Source organism: Manis pentadactyla, chromosome 19, assembly GCF_030020395.1.
Source record: "Manis pentadactyla isolate mManPen7 chromosome 19, mManPen7.hap1, whole genome shotgun sequence".
In the NCBI taxonomy this organism is placed as follows: Eukaryota; Metazoa; Chordata; class Mammalia; order Pholidota; family Manidae; genus Manis; species Manis pentadactyla.
In genome coordinates this window covers 21,648,341-21,666,766 of record NC_080037.1, presented here as the reverse complement: position 1 = coordinate 21,666,766, position 18,426 = coordinate 21,648,341, and the positions used below count along the sequence as shown (strand labels likewise).

The following is an 18,426-nucleotide window of genomic DNA, read 5'->3' as shown; positions in this document are numbered from 1 at the left end:
TGCCTGGCGGAGCGGGAAGTGAAGGTGGGGGAGTTTCTCTTGTCTTTGCTAAGAAAGCAGCAGAAGGGAGCCACCTGGACTAGATTGCTGTCCTTGTAATTTTCCCCTATCAGTACTGTGTGACATTTTCAGGAAATGATGTTTGCACTACTCAGTTTGGTTTTAGGATGGAGAAAGGAGTTGTGATTCCAAATTTGTGGTCAGGGTATCTTTGTGAATGAAGACACAGATGGAAAAATGAACTCTGGTCTATAAATAAAATTGCTCATTTTTTTCCTCGGATTCCTTCTGTCTGTCTTTAATTCAAAACCACCCCCTTAGTTCAGATCAGTGTTATCCCTCACCTGGACTACTGTAAACCCAACTGGTCTGGCTTCATCTGCTCTAGCCACTCTTTAATCCACTCTGTGCTGGCAGATTAACTGTTGAGTATGGAAGAAAAATAGAGTTCAAGGTACTGGGCTACAACAACTGGGAAAACACTTGCGTTTCCACTAGTGGGGAATATTGGCACATGTTTGGGTGAGTAAGAGGGAAAAAAGGATTCATTTTCAGACATAGAAAATTGAACAGAGAAACTCATCATGCAGCTGTATATATTAATCTCGAATGAAGGGATGAGATCTTCACTGAAAATATACATTTGATTGTCACCAACATCTATTATTACTTAACAATTAAATAATGAGCCTAGACCAATAATTGGGTAATACATGTAGATCAAAACTGAAGTATTAGAGAATTTGACTTTCAGAAACTCAAATCTGGAAATGGAAGATACTCTAAGAAAAGAGACAAAGTAAGTGCTGCCTGTGAAATGGGGAGAAGGGAGAAACACTGAGTATAGTGTCCAAGAAGCCAAATGGGGGAAATAAAGTGGGGAATGAACAACCGTGCCAAAAAACTAGTTTTGCTGAGGTGACTTACTGCTGAGGCTTTTGTAGCACTGAAGTCTGAGAAATGTGCACAATTTTCATGAAATATTGGGGAGAAGGGTTTTTAGAGTTGAATCAAGAATAAGAAAATGGAGACAGAAACAGGCTACCCTTTTGATGAATTTTGCTAAACAGGGAGCAGAAAAATTGGATGATACCTAGAAGACATTAAATTAAGAAGGATGCTTTTTAAGATGCCCTCGTTCATTACATGAGCAAAACCCTGAATAGGCACTGGAAGATGGGGTTCATCACATGGTAGATGGCTGATCTTAGAAGTAATTGGGAAAATCCATCTATTGCAATCAGCAGAGTTAGAATATACATGTGGATTTAGAAGTAGATAGGTTGATAATTGGTAACATAATAAAGAAATTATCTTCTGATTTTCTATTTTCTCAGTTAAATCAGAAGTAAAGCCAACCTATGGGAGTGAGAAATTAAGTCTATTTAAAAAGAAGCAACTATGTTCAAATACTCATCCTACAGACAGAGAAACCAAAATGACTGGGGTAATGTACTGGAATTAACAGGGGGCACCAAAGCACCTCTTGAAATTTGTGATCATATGTTTGAAGTGCAATCAGTTGAGATGGTTCTGTGTTTAACTGAGGAGATGTAGCCCTAGAGTAAGCTAGGCTTTGGGCTTAATCAGGGTTTGGGTCTTGCCCAGTGAAGACAGGAAGATGAAAATATGTGCAAAAGTATTGTTAGGATTATAGGCCATGGAGTCCAACATGGAGAAAATAATGTGGAAGGGTGAAAACAATTTCTCTCTCTCGCACACACACACACACACACACACACACACACAAATATCCTCATGTACTTTCTTTGTATTTGTGATTGTGATCTCATGGTCAAAATAATTTTACCTATATTGGTTCTTCAAATTCTTTACAGAACATTTCTTTAGAAAATACATATGTTTAATATTGTCACAGTACAATTTTGGAGCACTTCAGAATTTTCATTTTCCCTTTTACTAACAATGAGATCAGGACAGGATTCATTTTGTTCTCTTGCTTTTCTAGAAATTTGTTGCTGTGTTAAGTTGACTCTGAGTGCACAGCGTCTGCCTCCCGGCTTATATAGTGGGTCTCTAGTTCAGCTCCTTGCCTTTTAACTGAGAGACTTCGTCTCCTATTCCCAAAATGGGCACCCGCACCTCCAAATCAGAAACACTCACATTTTCTTTCAGATTTGTTTTTTTACTTCAATTTTAGCTGCTGAAGTTTTACAAATCATAGATGCATTTAAAAATTTATTGCCAGCATTATTTGGTATTTTGTGATGAGATGTTTTTAAAAGTATTGTCTCTGACATGTTCCCAAAAACAGAAGTTCATAATTCAATTTTGATTTAGCAATTTTGTTTGGAGGGTTTGAGTGGGAAGGTACTTTGATGGTCTTTAGGGATTCCAGTGAAAAAGCAATCATTTTCTTTTTTCTGATGAACTTAGTTCCAATTAGGAAAACTAATATATAGAAAATTAAGATATTACCATAAATGGTAAATTTTAGTTAAAATAATGAGATAACAATATATTAAACAATATTTGGTTAGACATGGCTTTATTACAAATATAGCAAATATAAATTCACTCAAAGAATTAAGTTGTACATTAGGTGATTAAGAAAGGCTATTTAGAGTAGAAATGATTCAATTTGCATATTCAGTTGGCTAAGCAGGGAAGAAAAGACATTTAATTATTTGACAAGAAAATTCAATGTAGTTGAAATTGAGCATCAAATATTTAGGGAGGGGAATAGGGACAGCCTAAATGGAGAATATATTTTATTGAACCAGAAAACTGTCAGTGTGCAAAAGTCAGCTTCAAAGTTAGGCAAAGTTTACATTTTATATAAAAGATAGTGGGGTGTCATCTGTTTAGAAATGGATCAATTCTGAGAATGGCCTGGCAGTACACAAATGTAAGAAAATGACAAGAGAGCAGTGATAGGGCCTCTAGAAACCAGGTTCTTGCTTTGTGGAAGTGTAAGAGGATAGTTCATGTCCACCAATGTGGACAACAATGATGGCTGTATTAAGTGAGTAGAAAATAAGTTCAAAGACATTAGGTTTGGAGGGATGACTATCACACTAAATGCAGGCAATATGATAGACAGTTCAAACCACAGTTGGGTTCATAGTTATATAAATAAGTGGATACTGTATTGGGACAAATTATATTTTGTTTATTAATTGAAAAACATGCTTGAAATATAATAGCATCACTTTCAGAAGTACATTAACATTTGATTAAATCATTTAAATGATACAGTTTGGTTTATTTTCAAGTTTTCAATGTGCAACCAAACCCTTTGATTTTCTTTAAATGTATGAGAAATCAGTCATGAAAAATACTTTAAAGAAAGGTAGATATTATGAAAATAAGACAATTTAAAAATATCACTCACTGGATATCAAGAAAACTATATAAAATACTAAAAAATCAAAAACAAAAAGCAACCAAGGACATTTTAAACTTACTTCTAAATTTGCTTTTTCAGCTTCCTCTTTCTTGTTCATTAACTTTTTCATTCATGTCAAACTCATCTTTAGTTTGAAATATGAGGGTCAGAGAACAGTCCTGTCAAAGATTAAATGAAATGTTATCTTCATAGATATTTTATTTAAGAAATTCCTAAAATTCTTTGTTTAGGTTTTCAAATGTGGACAATGCACAGATTTTAAGACCAGTAAAGGTGCTACAGATTGCAATATGGTCTCTAAGCATTAAACACTGTAAACTGATTTAGATATGTTATGATAATAAAATGGCAAAGTAAACAGAAATATCTTTTCCCTCACAGCATGTGTTATGTGATGAGAGGTACAGATGATCTGGTAATAATGACTTGGTGTAATGAACATCAGGTGGGTGAAAACTGAGATGTTGTGAAAGCATGTAGGAAAGGCTTGATCTACACATACTAGCAAAATAATTGCATTTTTGTTGATATCTCCCAAGTACACTAGCTACTTAACAGCCTGGGCTTGCACGTAGTAAATACTTTGAAGCCTTTTAAATTTAATATCTGATGTGATTTCCTGGACAAATTATTTCAATTTTCATAATCTTTGAAGGAAAATTGAATGTGGGTTCTACTTGGGAAAATTTTTTTTTTTGGTACTATCTCCGTACTTACTAACGTAATAGTGTTCATCTTCATATGCCTCATGTCTACACACCAAATGTTGACCTGTTTCTTTGCATACTTTATGTCACAAGTAGAAGAAAGATTTACCTATTGATTTTTCATGAACTGTAGCATAAAATGTTGCATAGATGAAGACAGAATGTTTCAATAGCGGTATTTCTGAGTACACCACGAAACCAAAAGAATTCAAATGGTTGGAATGCAGCTTTTCGTTTGTCATAGTCCCACTCACTAATTTTTGCTCCTGTTGCTTGTGCTTTTGATGTCATATCCAAACATTCACTGGTAGTAAAAAAGACCAGGGATGCACTTTCAGCTCTACTACTTACTAGCTGTTTGACCTATGACAATTTCTAGTTAATTAAGTTTTTTACAATTCCTGCCTTTTTCTGTAAATTGGGGAAACAATTCAGGGAAGAGTGAGAACTATGAGGGTTAAATTATATAATGCCTGTACATGTACTGTGCACAAGATAAAGCCTCAATAAATATTACCATCAGCTAAAAATATTAAAATACAGCCTATGTAATCAACTGCTTCACTCCTTTTTCATTGCCTTTCTGTAAGCCAAAAATATTAGCAGATACCTGAATTCAAGTTCATAAACTAAAATGTATATGTGTATATATGTGTCTATAGGTCAGTAGATGTGTAGATGTGTATCTATATTATAGAGGGATCTATAATATATTATATTACTATATACTGTAAATGTGTATGTATATACATGTATGTGTGTGTGTGTTCATATACATAAGAATGCTTCCCTGGGAGACTCACAGTCAATAGCACATTGACAATGACATTCTTTTTCCTGCAGTGTAAAATTACTTCCAAGTTGAGACTATTGTGTGTCAGGAGTGTAACCATGAACCCAGGCCACACTGCCAAGGCTGAGACGGCCAGAGCAGTGAGTGACAGAATATTATTCAGTATTAGCTGTCTGTACTAAGCAATAATCAGTTTATGATTGTTTAAATGGGTGTGGGTGCTTAATCTCAAATTTAGTTTAAAGTATTCAGATCAGAGAATAACAAATCTATGAAGGCTGAAATGAAATGTCCGACCCAAACGAATAATATTTAACTTCAAAAAGGTACTGAAATTCCATTGTAGGTTTTAAAATTTGGATCCATGTTGCACGGATTTGGAGAGCAATAAAAGATTAGAAGGTTGGAATAAGGGGCCTTTGAAATAAGATTATTAGTGCTCAGAGTGGATTTCACCATGAGAGGAGGTAATTGTTTTTGTATCAACGTATGTTCTAATACCTCAGTGCAAACCATTCCACATCAGAATATATGTCTTGAATTTGAGCAATATTATGTTAGAAGACTTTTGAGTATTGCAAAACTATTAAGAGGCCATTCATGTACTTTTAAATAGACTTGTTTATGTAATTAGTAAATACATTTATTTTGACAAAGTGAAGTGCAGAGACACAGTGTAAGATAATACATGTAATACATGAATTGTTGAAGATAAAATGAAATTTTCCGTTTTCTGGAGGAGAAAAGCACTTGTAATGAAGAAGCTGCAAACAATGACATTTCTTGCAAAGGTAACAATAGTAATAACTCATAATAAAAATAAACATTTACATGTATTTCCATTTGTTCTGTGCTAAGGCATTCTTAAGTGCATTTCCTGTAGTTGTGCTTTAATTCTTACAACAACCTGTATTTTATTTACACTTTACAGATGAAGTAAGTGCAACAATATTCAAAGTTGATAGTTTGGCTCCCAAAAAGTGACTGAAACCAAGAGAGGGTACTGTCACTCAAGAACCTAACTTTATATCATAATTAAAATTTATTTGATCTTCGATTTTATCCAACTATGGAAATAAATGTGTATTTTTTCCTAAAGTCATTTGTTAAGTATTTCTCCTCACCATTCCATGTAACAACACATTCAATGCACATTTTTAAAAAATTAGTTATGTTTCTCTGTCTTCATTGTAATTAATGCTTTAGAGATGCAACTAAAAAGTTGTTAAAACTATGAACATTAGCACTTTTCAAATTTTAAGATGAGGTTAATCTTTGCAAGCTACTGTAAAGAATTAAAACTAGTGTGTATAAAGTAGCTGGTCCATATCATGAGAGATGTTCATTAAGCAGTTACTAAATATTGCTCTAACGTCATAAAATTCATTTATTCAGATAGGCTTCTGCATTTAGTTTATTCTTGTGTGTATATGCATGCCAAAAATTTCTAGTGTAGGGTTTGCAAATTGTAGTGTACATAGTGGCCCCAGAACCCCCAAATGCATGTTAATTCATAGCCATCCCCTGCTGCCACCTTTTCTACAGAAATTTTAACTTTTCTCTGCTTTCTTTTGGAAATTTTCCTTGATGTTCTTGGCTAGCTCATATTTAAAGAGGCTCTAACAGCAATTTTGGTTGTTAATTTTCATACGTGGAACCCTGCAGATTCTCTGTACATACAGTTCTCTAGGACTACATATTTTTGAACAGGATCCCTGGGCCCTACTCCTAGAAATTCTTAGAGTATGTCTGCCATGGGCCCAGAAATCTTTCACCAGTCATACTTAATACTCTTCAGAACTCGTGATAAGACTATCTTAGGTGATATTCTTAATAACTGCAAAACATTTATAGATAAGCATTTCAGTATCAGTAGCTACTACATGTGAGACTCTGTGGTGAAGGGATTCATGTGTTTCATCATTTCAGCCCCACACAAAAGATCAGCATGTGAAGTCATAGATGAACATATTAAAATAAAGTTCAGAAAGCTGTACATATGTATTCTCCAGGGTCATTCAGAAATAAAATTTGAATCAGTTTCTTTGAATTCCAAAGCTTCTGCTCAAGGTTACAGACGCTGAGGGACTTGCCCCAAGTCACAGCCTAAAGTGTGGCCTAGAAATGAGGTATTCGTAATCCCAATCTAGTGCTTTACTGGCTCTTCCATAGTGTGTATACTGTGGAGAGGAGCAGATCTTGAATACACAGAGAATGATACAAGTTGAACAAAATATCAAGACTAAAAAGAAGAAGTCTAAACTTCTCAAATTAGTATGCCACATGAATTCTCAAATATAAGCAAGCTACAGGCTTTTTTAACTTATTATATTTTTTTCCAAATGAATGTTAACTCTGAAAGGTATGTTCCTGTTTGTAATATCCCCTAAAAACTTTTTTAGAAATTATTTTCAAAATGCAAACTCGCTTCTTGATCCATAAGGAGTTTTTAAAACCCTTGAATCACTCCAAGTCATTGTACTTGTTATGCCAGTGGCTTGTTTACTACCCTGCCCTTCCCTGGTTTCTTCTGTTCTTCCATAATCCGTAGTTCCTTCACTTTAACTTATTTATCTTTCTCTCCTTCCTTTTCCCTTTCCTCCCTTTTTCTCCCTTTCTTTCTTTCCTCTTTTATTTACTAAATATTTATTGAAGTGCAATTATGTTGATGTCAGGAACAATGATTTGATTAAAATATTTGATACAAGTGTATTGATAACAATATTCGATAAAAAGGAGAAAAGACCTGCCTGTCAGTAGTTCTTCTTTCAACATTGCATCCTGTGCCCTTAGCCCTACTAGACACTGACTTTGAATGCTCAAAAAAAATTTTTTTTTAAGTTCTAAAAATAAAGAAAAAGCAATTAAATTTTACTTCTGGGGGAAAAAAAAGCTATGTAATCTTTTGGGTAAGTGACAAATCCATGTACAATCTTGATAATTGCTCCATTCTCTATTTCTGATTGTTGCTTTCACTAAGATTTTACAAGGAGTAAAGAAAAGACTGGTTATTGAATTTTCCTTTTCCTTTAAAAATCTATTCCCTACTTGTGAAATACAGCAAAACGGTCAAAAGGTAGGTAGTTAGAGGGAAAAGCAAGAAGCAGCAAGGGGAGAACCCTCACATGCTAGCTCTCCGATCCCAGGGCTTTGGCAGTGTGCGGGGTCAGCAATATTCCTGCCTGACAAGTTGAAACTCACAAAGTGATGCATCTTCAGGGGATGTGAGAAGTGCTGTGGAAGACTGAACACTGACAGAGACACTGCTTTTCTAAAGTCTCTGAATGATTCTTTATCAAGGGCCCTAGTTTTTGTGAGTTCTGCCTTTAGCCTTAAGTCGACTTACTTCATTTTTTTGTTTGTCCGTATGATTTGGAAACATGATAAGGGCTTACGGTGAGAGATAAATTGGTCCAGGGAATTTATATTTTGATTCCAGGGAAGAAAATATAATCTAGATAGGATTTCTATTCTTTATGTATGATAGATATAAATAGAAGTACAGAAAGAAAGAGAGAAGGGAGGAGGAAGAGAGAAAGGAATAGAGCATGAAAGAGAAAAGAGAGTGAGAAAGAACAGGAGGGAAGGAAGAGAGGGAGGGTGGGAAGGAAGAAAGGCCAGAGGGAGAGAGATTAATAGACTAAGGAAGAAAAACTGATGGAATAAATATGTCAGCAACCGCAGACAAGAAAACAGGAATGATTTTTACATTCTGAGACTGAATACAGAAAGAATCAATCAGGTTATTTTATAAACCAGAAAAAGGAAATTTTTTGCACATTTATTCTCTAGAAAAAAAGCAAGGAATCTGAGCAAGAGGAGGAGAAATACTCATAGATATATACATGGCTCACCACTCACAACGTGGCTGTTTCACGGTCCTTGGGTGTACTCCTGGGGGAGGTTTTCCGATTAACTTATTTTCAGAGCATCTAGGGGAAGGCAGTAATGAATTTAACAGGCTTATGTTTTCAGTCAGTGTTTTCAGTGTGAGAAATAATTATGAGGAAAATGTTTTATGTTTTGGTTGGTTTTTGTGTTTTTTTTATTTTCTTCTGGGTCTGTAGAAAACAGTTACATTAAGGGAAGCTGGGAAAGAAAGTTTTTTATGTATTGAATTATGCAGATGTCAAAGTACATGTTGTGTGACTCCACTTCCTGTGACTTTGGAGCTAGGTCTTCACAACTGTATTAAATGTGTCATTTACAGATTTAAATTACACTTAAAAATACACTTACTGAGAAAATGTTCCTTTAGTTCATCTATTCATTTGATTCAATATTCAGTAAATATTAAAGGGCTGTGATATCTTGGCATTCTACCAGGCACTGGAAATAATACAGCCAAAAAAAAAGCCTACTGTGTTCTCGAATGCTGGATATAGATGTAACTGGATAAAAGGGGTATAAACAAGTAAGCACACAATAATGCAAAGTTTTAATTGGAAAAAAGATCATTATGAAGAAAAGTAAGTAAGTGTTAGAAGTTATTCAAATTATTTTGGAAAACAGGGGAGAGCTTACTTATTAAAAAAAAACAGTGTTACATTACAAGGAAGAAAGAGCAAGGACTAAAAATGAACATATAACATAAATAGGTCAAATATTGTTCTGAATATCTTAAATTATTTTTATTGATTACTTACACAGATTAATACCTATATTTTACCAGTATTCAGCATACAAATTCTTAAAGATGGCAGAATTCTGAAGGATTGAATACAATGTATGCATTTTGCAGAAAACTTTATGTATTCTAAATAATGAACAAAAAATGGCATAAGAATACCAAAACTAGCTTTAATTTTTGAGTATCTACTATGACACACACAACATGCAGTACTCTAAACACATGCATACAGTTTGAGCTATTTCTCACAGGAACTCAATAAGGAAGATATTATTATTCCCGTTTTTAACACAAGACACCTGCACGCATGGAAGCCCCTCACCTTTTCCATGATCATGCAGCTAGAATGAGAAAGAAACATGATGAAAACAAAGAACTATCTGATTACACAACTACACATTATTTTACTTCATTTCTCCTTCATTATTTTACTGAAATTTTAAACACACCCACAGAATTTGAATAATATGGAAAAACAGGAAAAGTGAGATCTTAAATTTGCATTATGATTAGGCTGTATTCTGGGGATAAATAAGGAATCTGTTAATGATTCAAGTCAAACACATTAAACTAACACTCAACCCTTATTAAAAGAACTTGCAGTTGGTTTTAACCAGATTTTTCCAAAAATTTTCTTGAACAGGTTGTAAGAAGAAAATCAAACTTGCCTTAATAGTATTTTCCCTCTCAGTGGGTACTTGTTCTTTCAATGTTGATAAAACCCTAGGCTTTAAGCACATTGATTGACAATTTAGAGTTGTTTGTTTTTCTTTCATGTTTATTTTACTTTCTTTTTAGGCTTCCTGCAGCATTGGAACTCTATTAAGTTAGGAATAAATGAATGACAATCATCACTTATACATTCTAGTTCTACTCTACATATTTTATGATTCAACCACTTTTATTGGGTATCATTTCAAAACACAATCCAACTAGATTATATTCACAATCAGCTTCCACATACAGTGCTAGTAGGATGACATGCCATCTCTGCAGAAGGTATGTCATGCAGTATTCCAGGCAAATCAAGTATTACCTGCCAATACCTAATCTTGTGCCTTGATGGACAAATACATATATATGTAGTCACTTATTAACTATATAGTTCTTTTATCTCAGCCACACACAAGCACACACACACACACACACACACACACACACACACACACACACAAATCTTTGTTATTTATAGATCCGTTTTATTTTGTATTTCTAGAACCTCAACCTACTGGCTCACTCGCATCCAGTCCTTTCTCTACTGCAATGAGAACGGCCTGCTGGGCAGCTTTTCAGAGGAGACGCACTCTTGCACGTGCCCGAACGACCAGGTGGTCTGCACCGCCTTCCTGCCCTGCACCGTGGGCGACGCGTCCGCCTGCCTGACCTGCGCCCCCGACAACCGCACCCGCTGTGGCACCTGCAACGCCGGCCACATGCTGAGCCAGGGGCTGTGCAAGCCTGAGGTCGCCGAGTCCACGGACCACTATATTGGCTTTGAGACCGACCTGCAAGACCTCGAGATGAAATACCTGTTGCAGAAAACGGACAGACGAATTGAAGTCCACGCGATTTTTATTAGCAACGACATGCGCCTCAATAGCTGGTTTGACCCCTCCTGGCGTAAGCGGATGCTCCTCACCTTGAAGAGTAACAAGTACAAGTCAAGTCTGGTCCATATGATCCTGGGTCTCTCTTTACAGATTTGCTTAACTAAAAACAGCACTTTGGAGCCAGTGCTGGCTGTGTACATTAATCCCTTTGGAGGCAGCCACTCTGAGAGCTGGTTTATGCCTGTGAATGAAAACAGCTTTCCAGACTGGGAGCGGACTAAGCTGGACCTACCCCTGCAGTGCTATAACTGGTCGCTAACTCTGGGGAACAAATGGAAGACATTTTTTGAGACAGTGCACATCTACCTGAGGAGTCGCATCAAGTCAAACGGCCCCAATGGCAATGAGAGCATTTACTATGAACCTCTGGAATTTATTGACCCTTCCCGGAACCTGGGTTATATGAAAATCAATAACATTCAAGTGTTTGGCTACAGCATGCACTTTGACCCCGAAGCAATTCGGGACCTGATTTTGCAGCTGGACTACCCCTATACTCAGGGATCCCAGGACTCAGCACTTTTGCAACTTCTAGAGATCAGAGACCGTGTAAATAAACTCTCCCCACCCGGTCAGCGTCGTCTAGATCTTTTCTCTTGCTTGCTTCGTCATAGACTCAAGCTGTCTACTAGCGAGGTGGTGAGGATCCAATCTGCTCTGCAGGCGTTTAATGCCAAATTGCCAAACACAATGGATTATGATACGACCAAATTATGTAGTTAACCGTAAATGTGAAGCACAACCCAAAATCTTGAAGGAGTTTTTACAGTGCTTTTGTGGAACAGTTTATGTTTGGAGGAGTAAATTTAAATTGTCTTTTCAATATCTGTCTTATATCAGTCAATAACATTGGATGGCAATTTACACACATGAACTTGCTGACAATGAATATATTATACTGCGATTTTGGTTTATGAATGAAATAAATACTGACAACAGTCTAGAAGACATTCTACTTTTTACAATAAATTTCATTTGTAATTTTATATGTTCCGTGGCAATGCTTTTGTGCATTACATCCTCTAGAGGGAACATAAAAAGATACCAATAAAATTTTGTAGCTGAACAGTTATTAAAAAGAAGTGCTGTGGGATTCCTTTTTTCCATGATATCAGTTCTATTTTGATACAGCTTGTTAGAATCTGGGAAAAATTCACCAAGATTTTATTGGAAACATTTGAAGGTCCTTTTCAACAGGCTTTAAGGGAAACCCAATTAGCATTCAGCTGTATATTTATGATTAATAATGTAATGGCATTGGTGTGTTTATTACCTAAAGACGCCATCATTATTAAAATAAACAAACTATTTCCCAACTAAATATCAGAACATTTTGGTAAACAAGTTGATGTGATATAAGCACGTCATGGAGCAAACAAACCCTTAATTTCCTTAGCAACTTGTTTTGTCATTCTGTTTATACATTCTAATAACCAATAATCAGTATACCTTACACAATCACACTATCATTTCATTTCAAGTCCTGAGAACCTATTTGTTCCAGCACTTTACCAATGTCAATAAAATAACATTCGTAGAATTCACTAATGGTAATGATTGGTATAAAACAGGTGATCAAATAATTAATTCAAATATAAATAAGCATTTTTTTCTCTCAGAGAAACTACTTTTACTAAAATATATTTGAAGAACAAATCCTTTCAATATAAAACTAATTATCATTCAAATTTTTCATTTAAATTGAAGTTGAGTTACCATATTACCAATATGTAATATCAAATACATAGTTAGTGCCTTTTTCTAGGAATATAAATTGCATTTTTGTTTAGATATATTGATGTATCCATAAAGTGTGGCCACCAGCTTTTCTCCTGAGATCATAAAGTCATTTTTTCAGTAGACAGAGAAACAAACCCATGATATGAATTGAAAGACAAGACTGATGGCAAAAAGATTGCATAGCCATTCTGGATTCTTGTACTGACTGTTTTGGAGTCCAAAGCATTTTAAGAAGAAGTAGTTCAGACACAAATACTTATTAAATCTACTATAAGCAAGGCATTGCTCTTCTTTCCAAGTATATAGGTAGCTGACTTTATTTATCTGATTTTTTTTTATTTCTTTCTGCTCTTGTAAGTAATTCTATAGAAAATATATTGTTACTGAACACTACCTTTCTGGTATCACAACAGATATACTTTTCATTTAATTCCGACAACACTAGGTGATAGATTATTATTGCCTTTTCCCTGGTGGAAAAAAAAAGAAAGGCTCAAAGTGGTTTGTCAAATTCCCCAAGATCCCAAACCAAGAGTTGAAAGACCAAGATTCCAAACACAGACTTTTCTGGAATGAATCTGTCCTCTCTGCACTGCACCACTGAGCTTTAAATGAACCATCCAGTTTCTGCATTTAGTCTCATTACATGCAAAGGCTTATGACAAAACAGGATTCATTTATGAATTTGAGGTTTAAGTCACTATAAAATACATACCTTCACAGTATACCTGAAAAGTTAAATAAAACCAGAATGTATCATCCAAAATCAAACATCCGTAGAAGGACCAAGCTTATCAAATATAGACAATATGTTTCAAAAGACATATTCTGTAAAAGTATTATCACTAGAACTTTTTCCTAAAGAGTTTTGGAGGCCCAGGCATATAGAACCTCTGAGACCCAGAAATCACCTGAGGAACCTTTGTGGTCACCAATGGACTCTGAACGACAATCATTCCTGGAACTTAATGAAATTGTCAGCAATGCTGTATCTTTTATTTCTCAGCTCACTCATCCCTGGAGGGCTTATGAGATAAGAGCCTACAGCCTCAGGTAAGGAAGTATATAACTAAGGTTCTCTCCTGGGACTTCATGTGCTTGGCATGTCTTGGCACAGAAGTCCTGTTGGATAGGATCAAATTATCCTAGTTCCAGTTGTCTTGGTAACACTGAGTTCTTTATATGTCCAAGTCAGTTTTGCCGCTGAAAGTGGAGAATTAATATGAATGACTTTTTCTGAATGTTGTGCCTGGATAACATGAATACAATACAAACAAATATACTAAGCAAATTCTAAATTGCTATATAGCTTTAAAGGATGAATAATCAACATTTATTTTTATTTTGTTATTTCTTATATATTACAGGTGATTAAGTTGTCTTTAAAAACAATAGATGATGTAATCTAGTTTAATACAACATGGATTTACCAATGTATGGGGAAAAATGCAACTCATAGACATTTAATTTTTCCTGAATTGACCTATATGCAAACATTTGTGCTCATTATTGCTTTAGGAATTTGAGAATTTTTTAATAAAAATAAGTAATGTCAAATTGTACTTAGAGCAAAAGGTTGAGAGAGAGATATGCAAAATCACATTTTAAAAAACAGGGTATTTGATTTCTTTTATGATATTTCTAATTCAGGTCTCTAAATTGAAGGTTAATTGAACTTAATAAATTCAATGAAATTTGAAATTCTGAAAATTCGCAGTTTATTGTGAATACATTTCCTCCAGGAACTTCTCTTACTGCCCTGCCTATTTTGATGACTGCTATGTTTCACTCACTTTTCTATCCCTGGAATCACAAACTGATTTTTAACAGGTTAAATCAGTATTCAAATGATCACTGTGAACTCAAAAAAAAAAAAAAGAAAATTTGAAAATTTGAAAATTTGAAAAATTAGCTAATAGACTTCTCTAATTGTAATTACATAACAAAAGAAAATTAATATCTCCATTTTTTTTCTATTCTGGTCAAAATATGAAGAAATATTTTGGAAGGAACTAAGACCATGTGCAGTCTCCTAAGCATATATGAACCTTTTTTGTAAATGAGCCTTTTTCTTTTGTCATGGAGGATACTGAAGATCTCTTCAGTTTCAATATATCTAAAATTTATTCATTTGTAAAAAATAAACCATTTGAAACAATTTGAGAACAAAATGCAACCATACATATTTGCTAAAGTGGGAATTATGGAATATAGCAATTCGACTAGAAGGAAAACTGGAAGTTTTGGAAATATAGTAGAAAATATACTTTAAAATAATAAACTTGGCTTAAGATTTTAAGAAGCTGCATATGGGTCTTTCAAGTCATGTGACAATTGAAAGAAACATATTAAATATAACAAGCTTAGAGAAACTATGATAAAAATCTCATTCTAATTTTCGTACCTGGATCATTTAATTAGAATAATAATCCTTTAGCAATATAGCATTTTCTCTCTGGCCAGAGTATGTTATTTATAATTTAAAATCATAGCACCACAGATATTAAGCTTATGCTATTGATAAATAAATAGTGCAGTCAGATGAATTTTTAAAACCTGGGAGTTTCTTTTGTCATGCCCATTTACTGTACTACTACTCTACTGCTATTGAAATTCCACTTTCCTCTTGTCTGCCTACATAATCAGATTGATATTTCTATCACCAAGCATTACTAGAGATAGAAATATAAATTATAATTCAATCATCCCACAATCTTCCAATATTTGGTGAACATATCTTTGCTGAAAATTTTGACAAAGACCTCCATTTCTTTTGCATGAAGGTAACATTAGCTGCCTTAATGAATTGTGAATGGCTGATGAATTAGAATATCCATGACAAATCATTTGATATTGAGGACATGCAGGCCAAGAGTGGTAAATTAGTGTACATAAATGAAATTCAATCCAGAACATAAGCCCCACACTTGAAATTATCTCATGTCCTGGCAGTTAGACTATTTAATGACTGAAGTACTATTTCACTGTGATTATATGGTAAGACTATCACATAATAACCATACTACATAATACTTGACTGACTTAATACTTGACTTAAGTATCTACGCAGTACTTAACTGTGAATGAAGCTCTTTTCTGAGGGCAGCAAACACATGGATTTCAAGGTAAGATAATGACTTCAATACAGATTTCTAACTGGTCCCTCCTTTTAACCAGCATTATTAAAGGGCATAAAACAATCCTGAAAGGGTGTTCAAAAAGTGCAAGAATGAATAAATAGGAAAAAAATTGTCCTATAAAAAGGATGTGTACCTAAAACATAGAACATAACACTCAAAATGCCAAAAGTAATACATTTTAAAATTAAGTATATATTGCAGAAAACTGAAATCAATTTCATCATTTTACACAGAAGTAGTAAAAGAGTTATCAACTAACTTATTGATTTTGAAGTATAGTTTTGTTTGCTCTTTTGTAGTAACTTGGGCAGATTCTTTAAAATATACCTATTCCAAATTATTAAAATGAGAAGAAAAAGTAAGTAAAAACTCCTGTGTAGAGTGAATATACATTTATGTGGATTATATACTGAGTGTTTATGAGATCTGAGATAATTAACATAAAAACTACTATAAAAGTAAGAATAATAAATGTTTAAAATGTTTCTAAATAAACCATTAATGATGAGTTTTTAATGGGAACAAAAGATGCTTTTAATTTTTATGGCAAAAAATAAGCTATTGGACCCTTATTTCTAATACAGTTGAATATTTCTCTCACCAAAAGTCAGAAAATCTTAATACAAGAAATGAAACTATGATGTAAAGGAGCATAACTAGGTAAATATAAGAAATATCCTCACAAAAAAATGTTACAAAGAGAAATATAAAACTAAACTGTCAGTTTGGGAAATACATATAATGCTTTCAGAAGATGAAATCAATAGGATAAAAGAATTAAACTCTAACCCAAAGTTATTTTTAAGTCTACTTCCAATTAAACAAGATCTTAATGGAATCTTTTATTATTATAAACACTAACACAATGATTTTAAAATGTGTAGAAATAAATTGTGAAAAAACAAATCAATTTGAACATAAGACCAATGACTGGGAACTTCTATCAACAGACATTAAAATGTATCAGTGGAGGAAATATAATATCCAGAAATACAGTATAGTTAAGTATGAAAATGGCATTTATGATAAAATTGTCACTTTAAATGGTTAAGGGGAAAGTAGTTCATAGAGGCTGAGGCATTTGATTTTACATTTGAAAAGCAGATGCAATAATCAAATTTATGTCTTAAAGCAAAAGCAAAGAACAAATTCTAGTGGCTTAGGGAGAAAATACCATCAACAAAGCAATACAGTTGCTGGCTGGTGAGGTCCCTGTTAAAAGATTTTTCCCTAGAACAGAGCTGTCCAATAGAAAGGTAATTTAAGCCATGTAGGCAAGCCCCATATGTAACTTAAGATTTTATTACAGCCTTGTTTTTTTTAAGTAGAAGAATAAAGGAGAAATAAGTTTTAATATGTTTTAGCAACCAATATATCTAAGATACTACGATTTCAAATGTAATCAGTAAGAAGCATTACTAATGGGATATTTTATACTATGTTTTGGTATCAAGTCTTGGAAATTTGGTATATATTTTACATTTACACTCATGTCAGTGTGGACTAGCCACATTTCCAGGGCGCAGCAGTCACATGTAGCCAGTGGGTGCCGTTTGAGCAAGGCAGTTCTAGGATGCAGTTCTCTCTCGGTCTTCTTGTTTCACCTGAGTAGCCTCATTTGTGACTTTTTCCAGGTGGAGGATAATCCTGCCATCCTGATTCAACTTTTTTATCTGCATATTATAAGCCTTTGCATGATTTTATTATTTTTATTATCTATTTAAATAGTTAAAGCCTTTCCTGATGTTTTCCCATGGCAGTTAGCATCCAAGCTGATTGGTTAACAAGAGTCCAGGTGCTCGCCCTCCTCCGTCATCATCCAGCCCACACTCTTCCCATTATTCCAAGGTTAATAACAGCCGCTGCTTTTCAGTTTCTGCTTAATTCAGAGACTCTGACTATTTCTCTTGCTTTCCTACTTGTTAGCTCTGCTTAGAAGGATGAATAATTGTTTATTTAATTTGTCAGTTTTAAGCATTTATTAGGGAAATTTTTATTTTTATTTTTGAAATAGCTGAGTCTGCTGTATTAATGGAAGCCCACAATTCATCTTCTTCCTCAAATTCCTCTTGGTACTTTCCCAATCCATCCTCCATCTAGTCACCAAAGTGAATTTTTAAATTATAAATTTTAAAAAATGGAAATGTTACACATTTTTTTGCAGAACAGGGATCTAACTCTTTGGGTGGCATGCAATTCCTTTCTTAGTTAAACCCTTAGCTATTTCCCTATCCTCCTCTTCCAAAATATTGATTTAACTGCCAACTAAAATCTGCCTATATGAAAGTGCTCTCAGTGCAAAGGGGGCATGCATCCAGACTTTTTCTTTTGTTGTAGCATCCTGCCTACAACATTCATCCATCCTCCGTCTTTAATTGCCTTCTAAAAAGGAAAATAATAATAATAATAATACTCATTCATGAGTCAGATGAATAT

The 18,426-nt window shown here is 34.3% G+C and overlaps 1 protein-coding gene across 3 annotated transcripts in view; it reads left to right on the top strand.

The window, feature by feature from the left end:
- The window catches only part of BRINP3 (BMP/retinoic acid inducible neural specific 3), a 407,138-nt gene extending 394,969 nt beyond the window's left edge, over positions 1-12,169 (top strand). For all 3 annotated transcript variants that reach the window (XM_036919660.2, XM_036919662.2, XM_036919661.2), the window contains exon 8: positions 10,717-12,169. In XM_036919660.2, the coding sequence (XP_036775555.1) occupies positions 10,717-11,833 (1,117 nt within the window). In that variant the 3' untranslated portion in view covers positions 11,834-12,169. The remainder of the gene's footprint in view (positions 1-10,716) is intronic.
- The last annotated feature ends 6,257 nt before the right edge of the window (positions 12,170-18,426 follow it).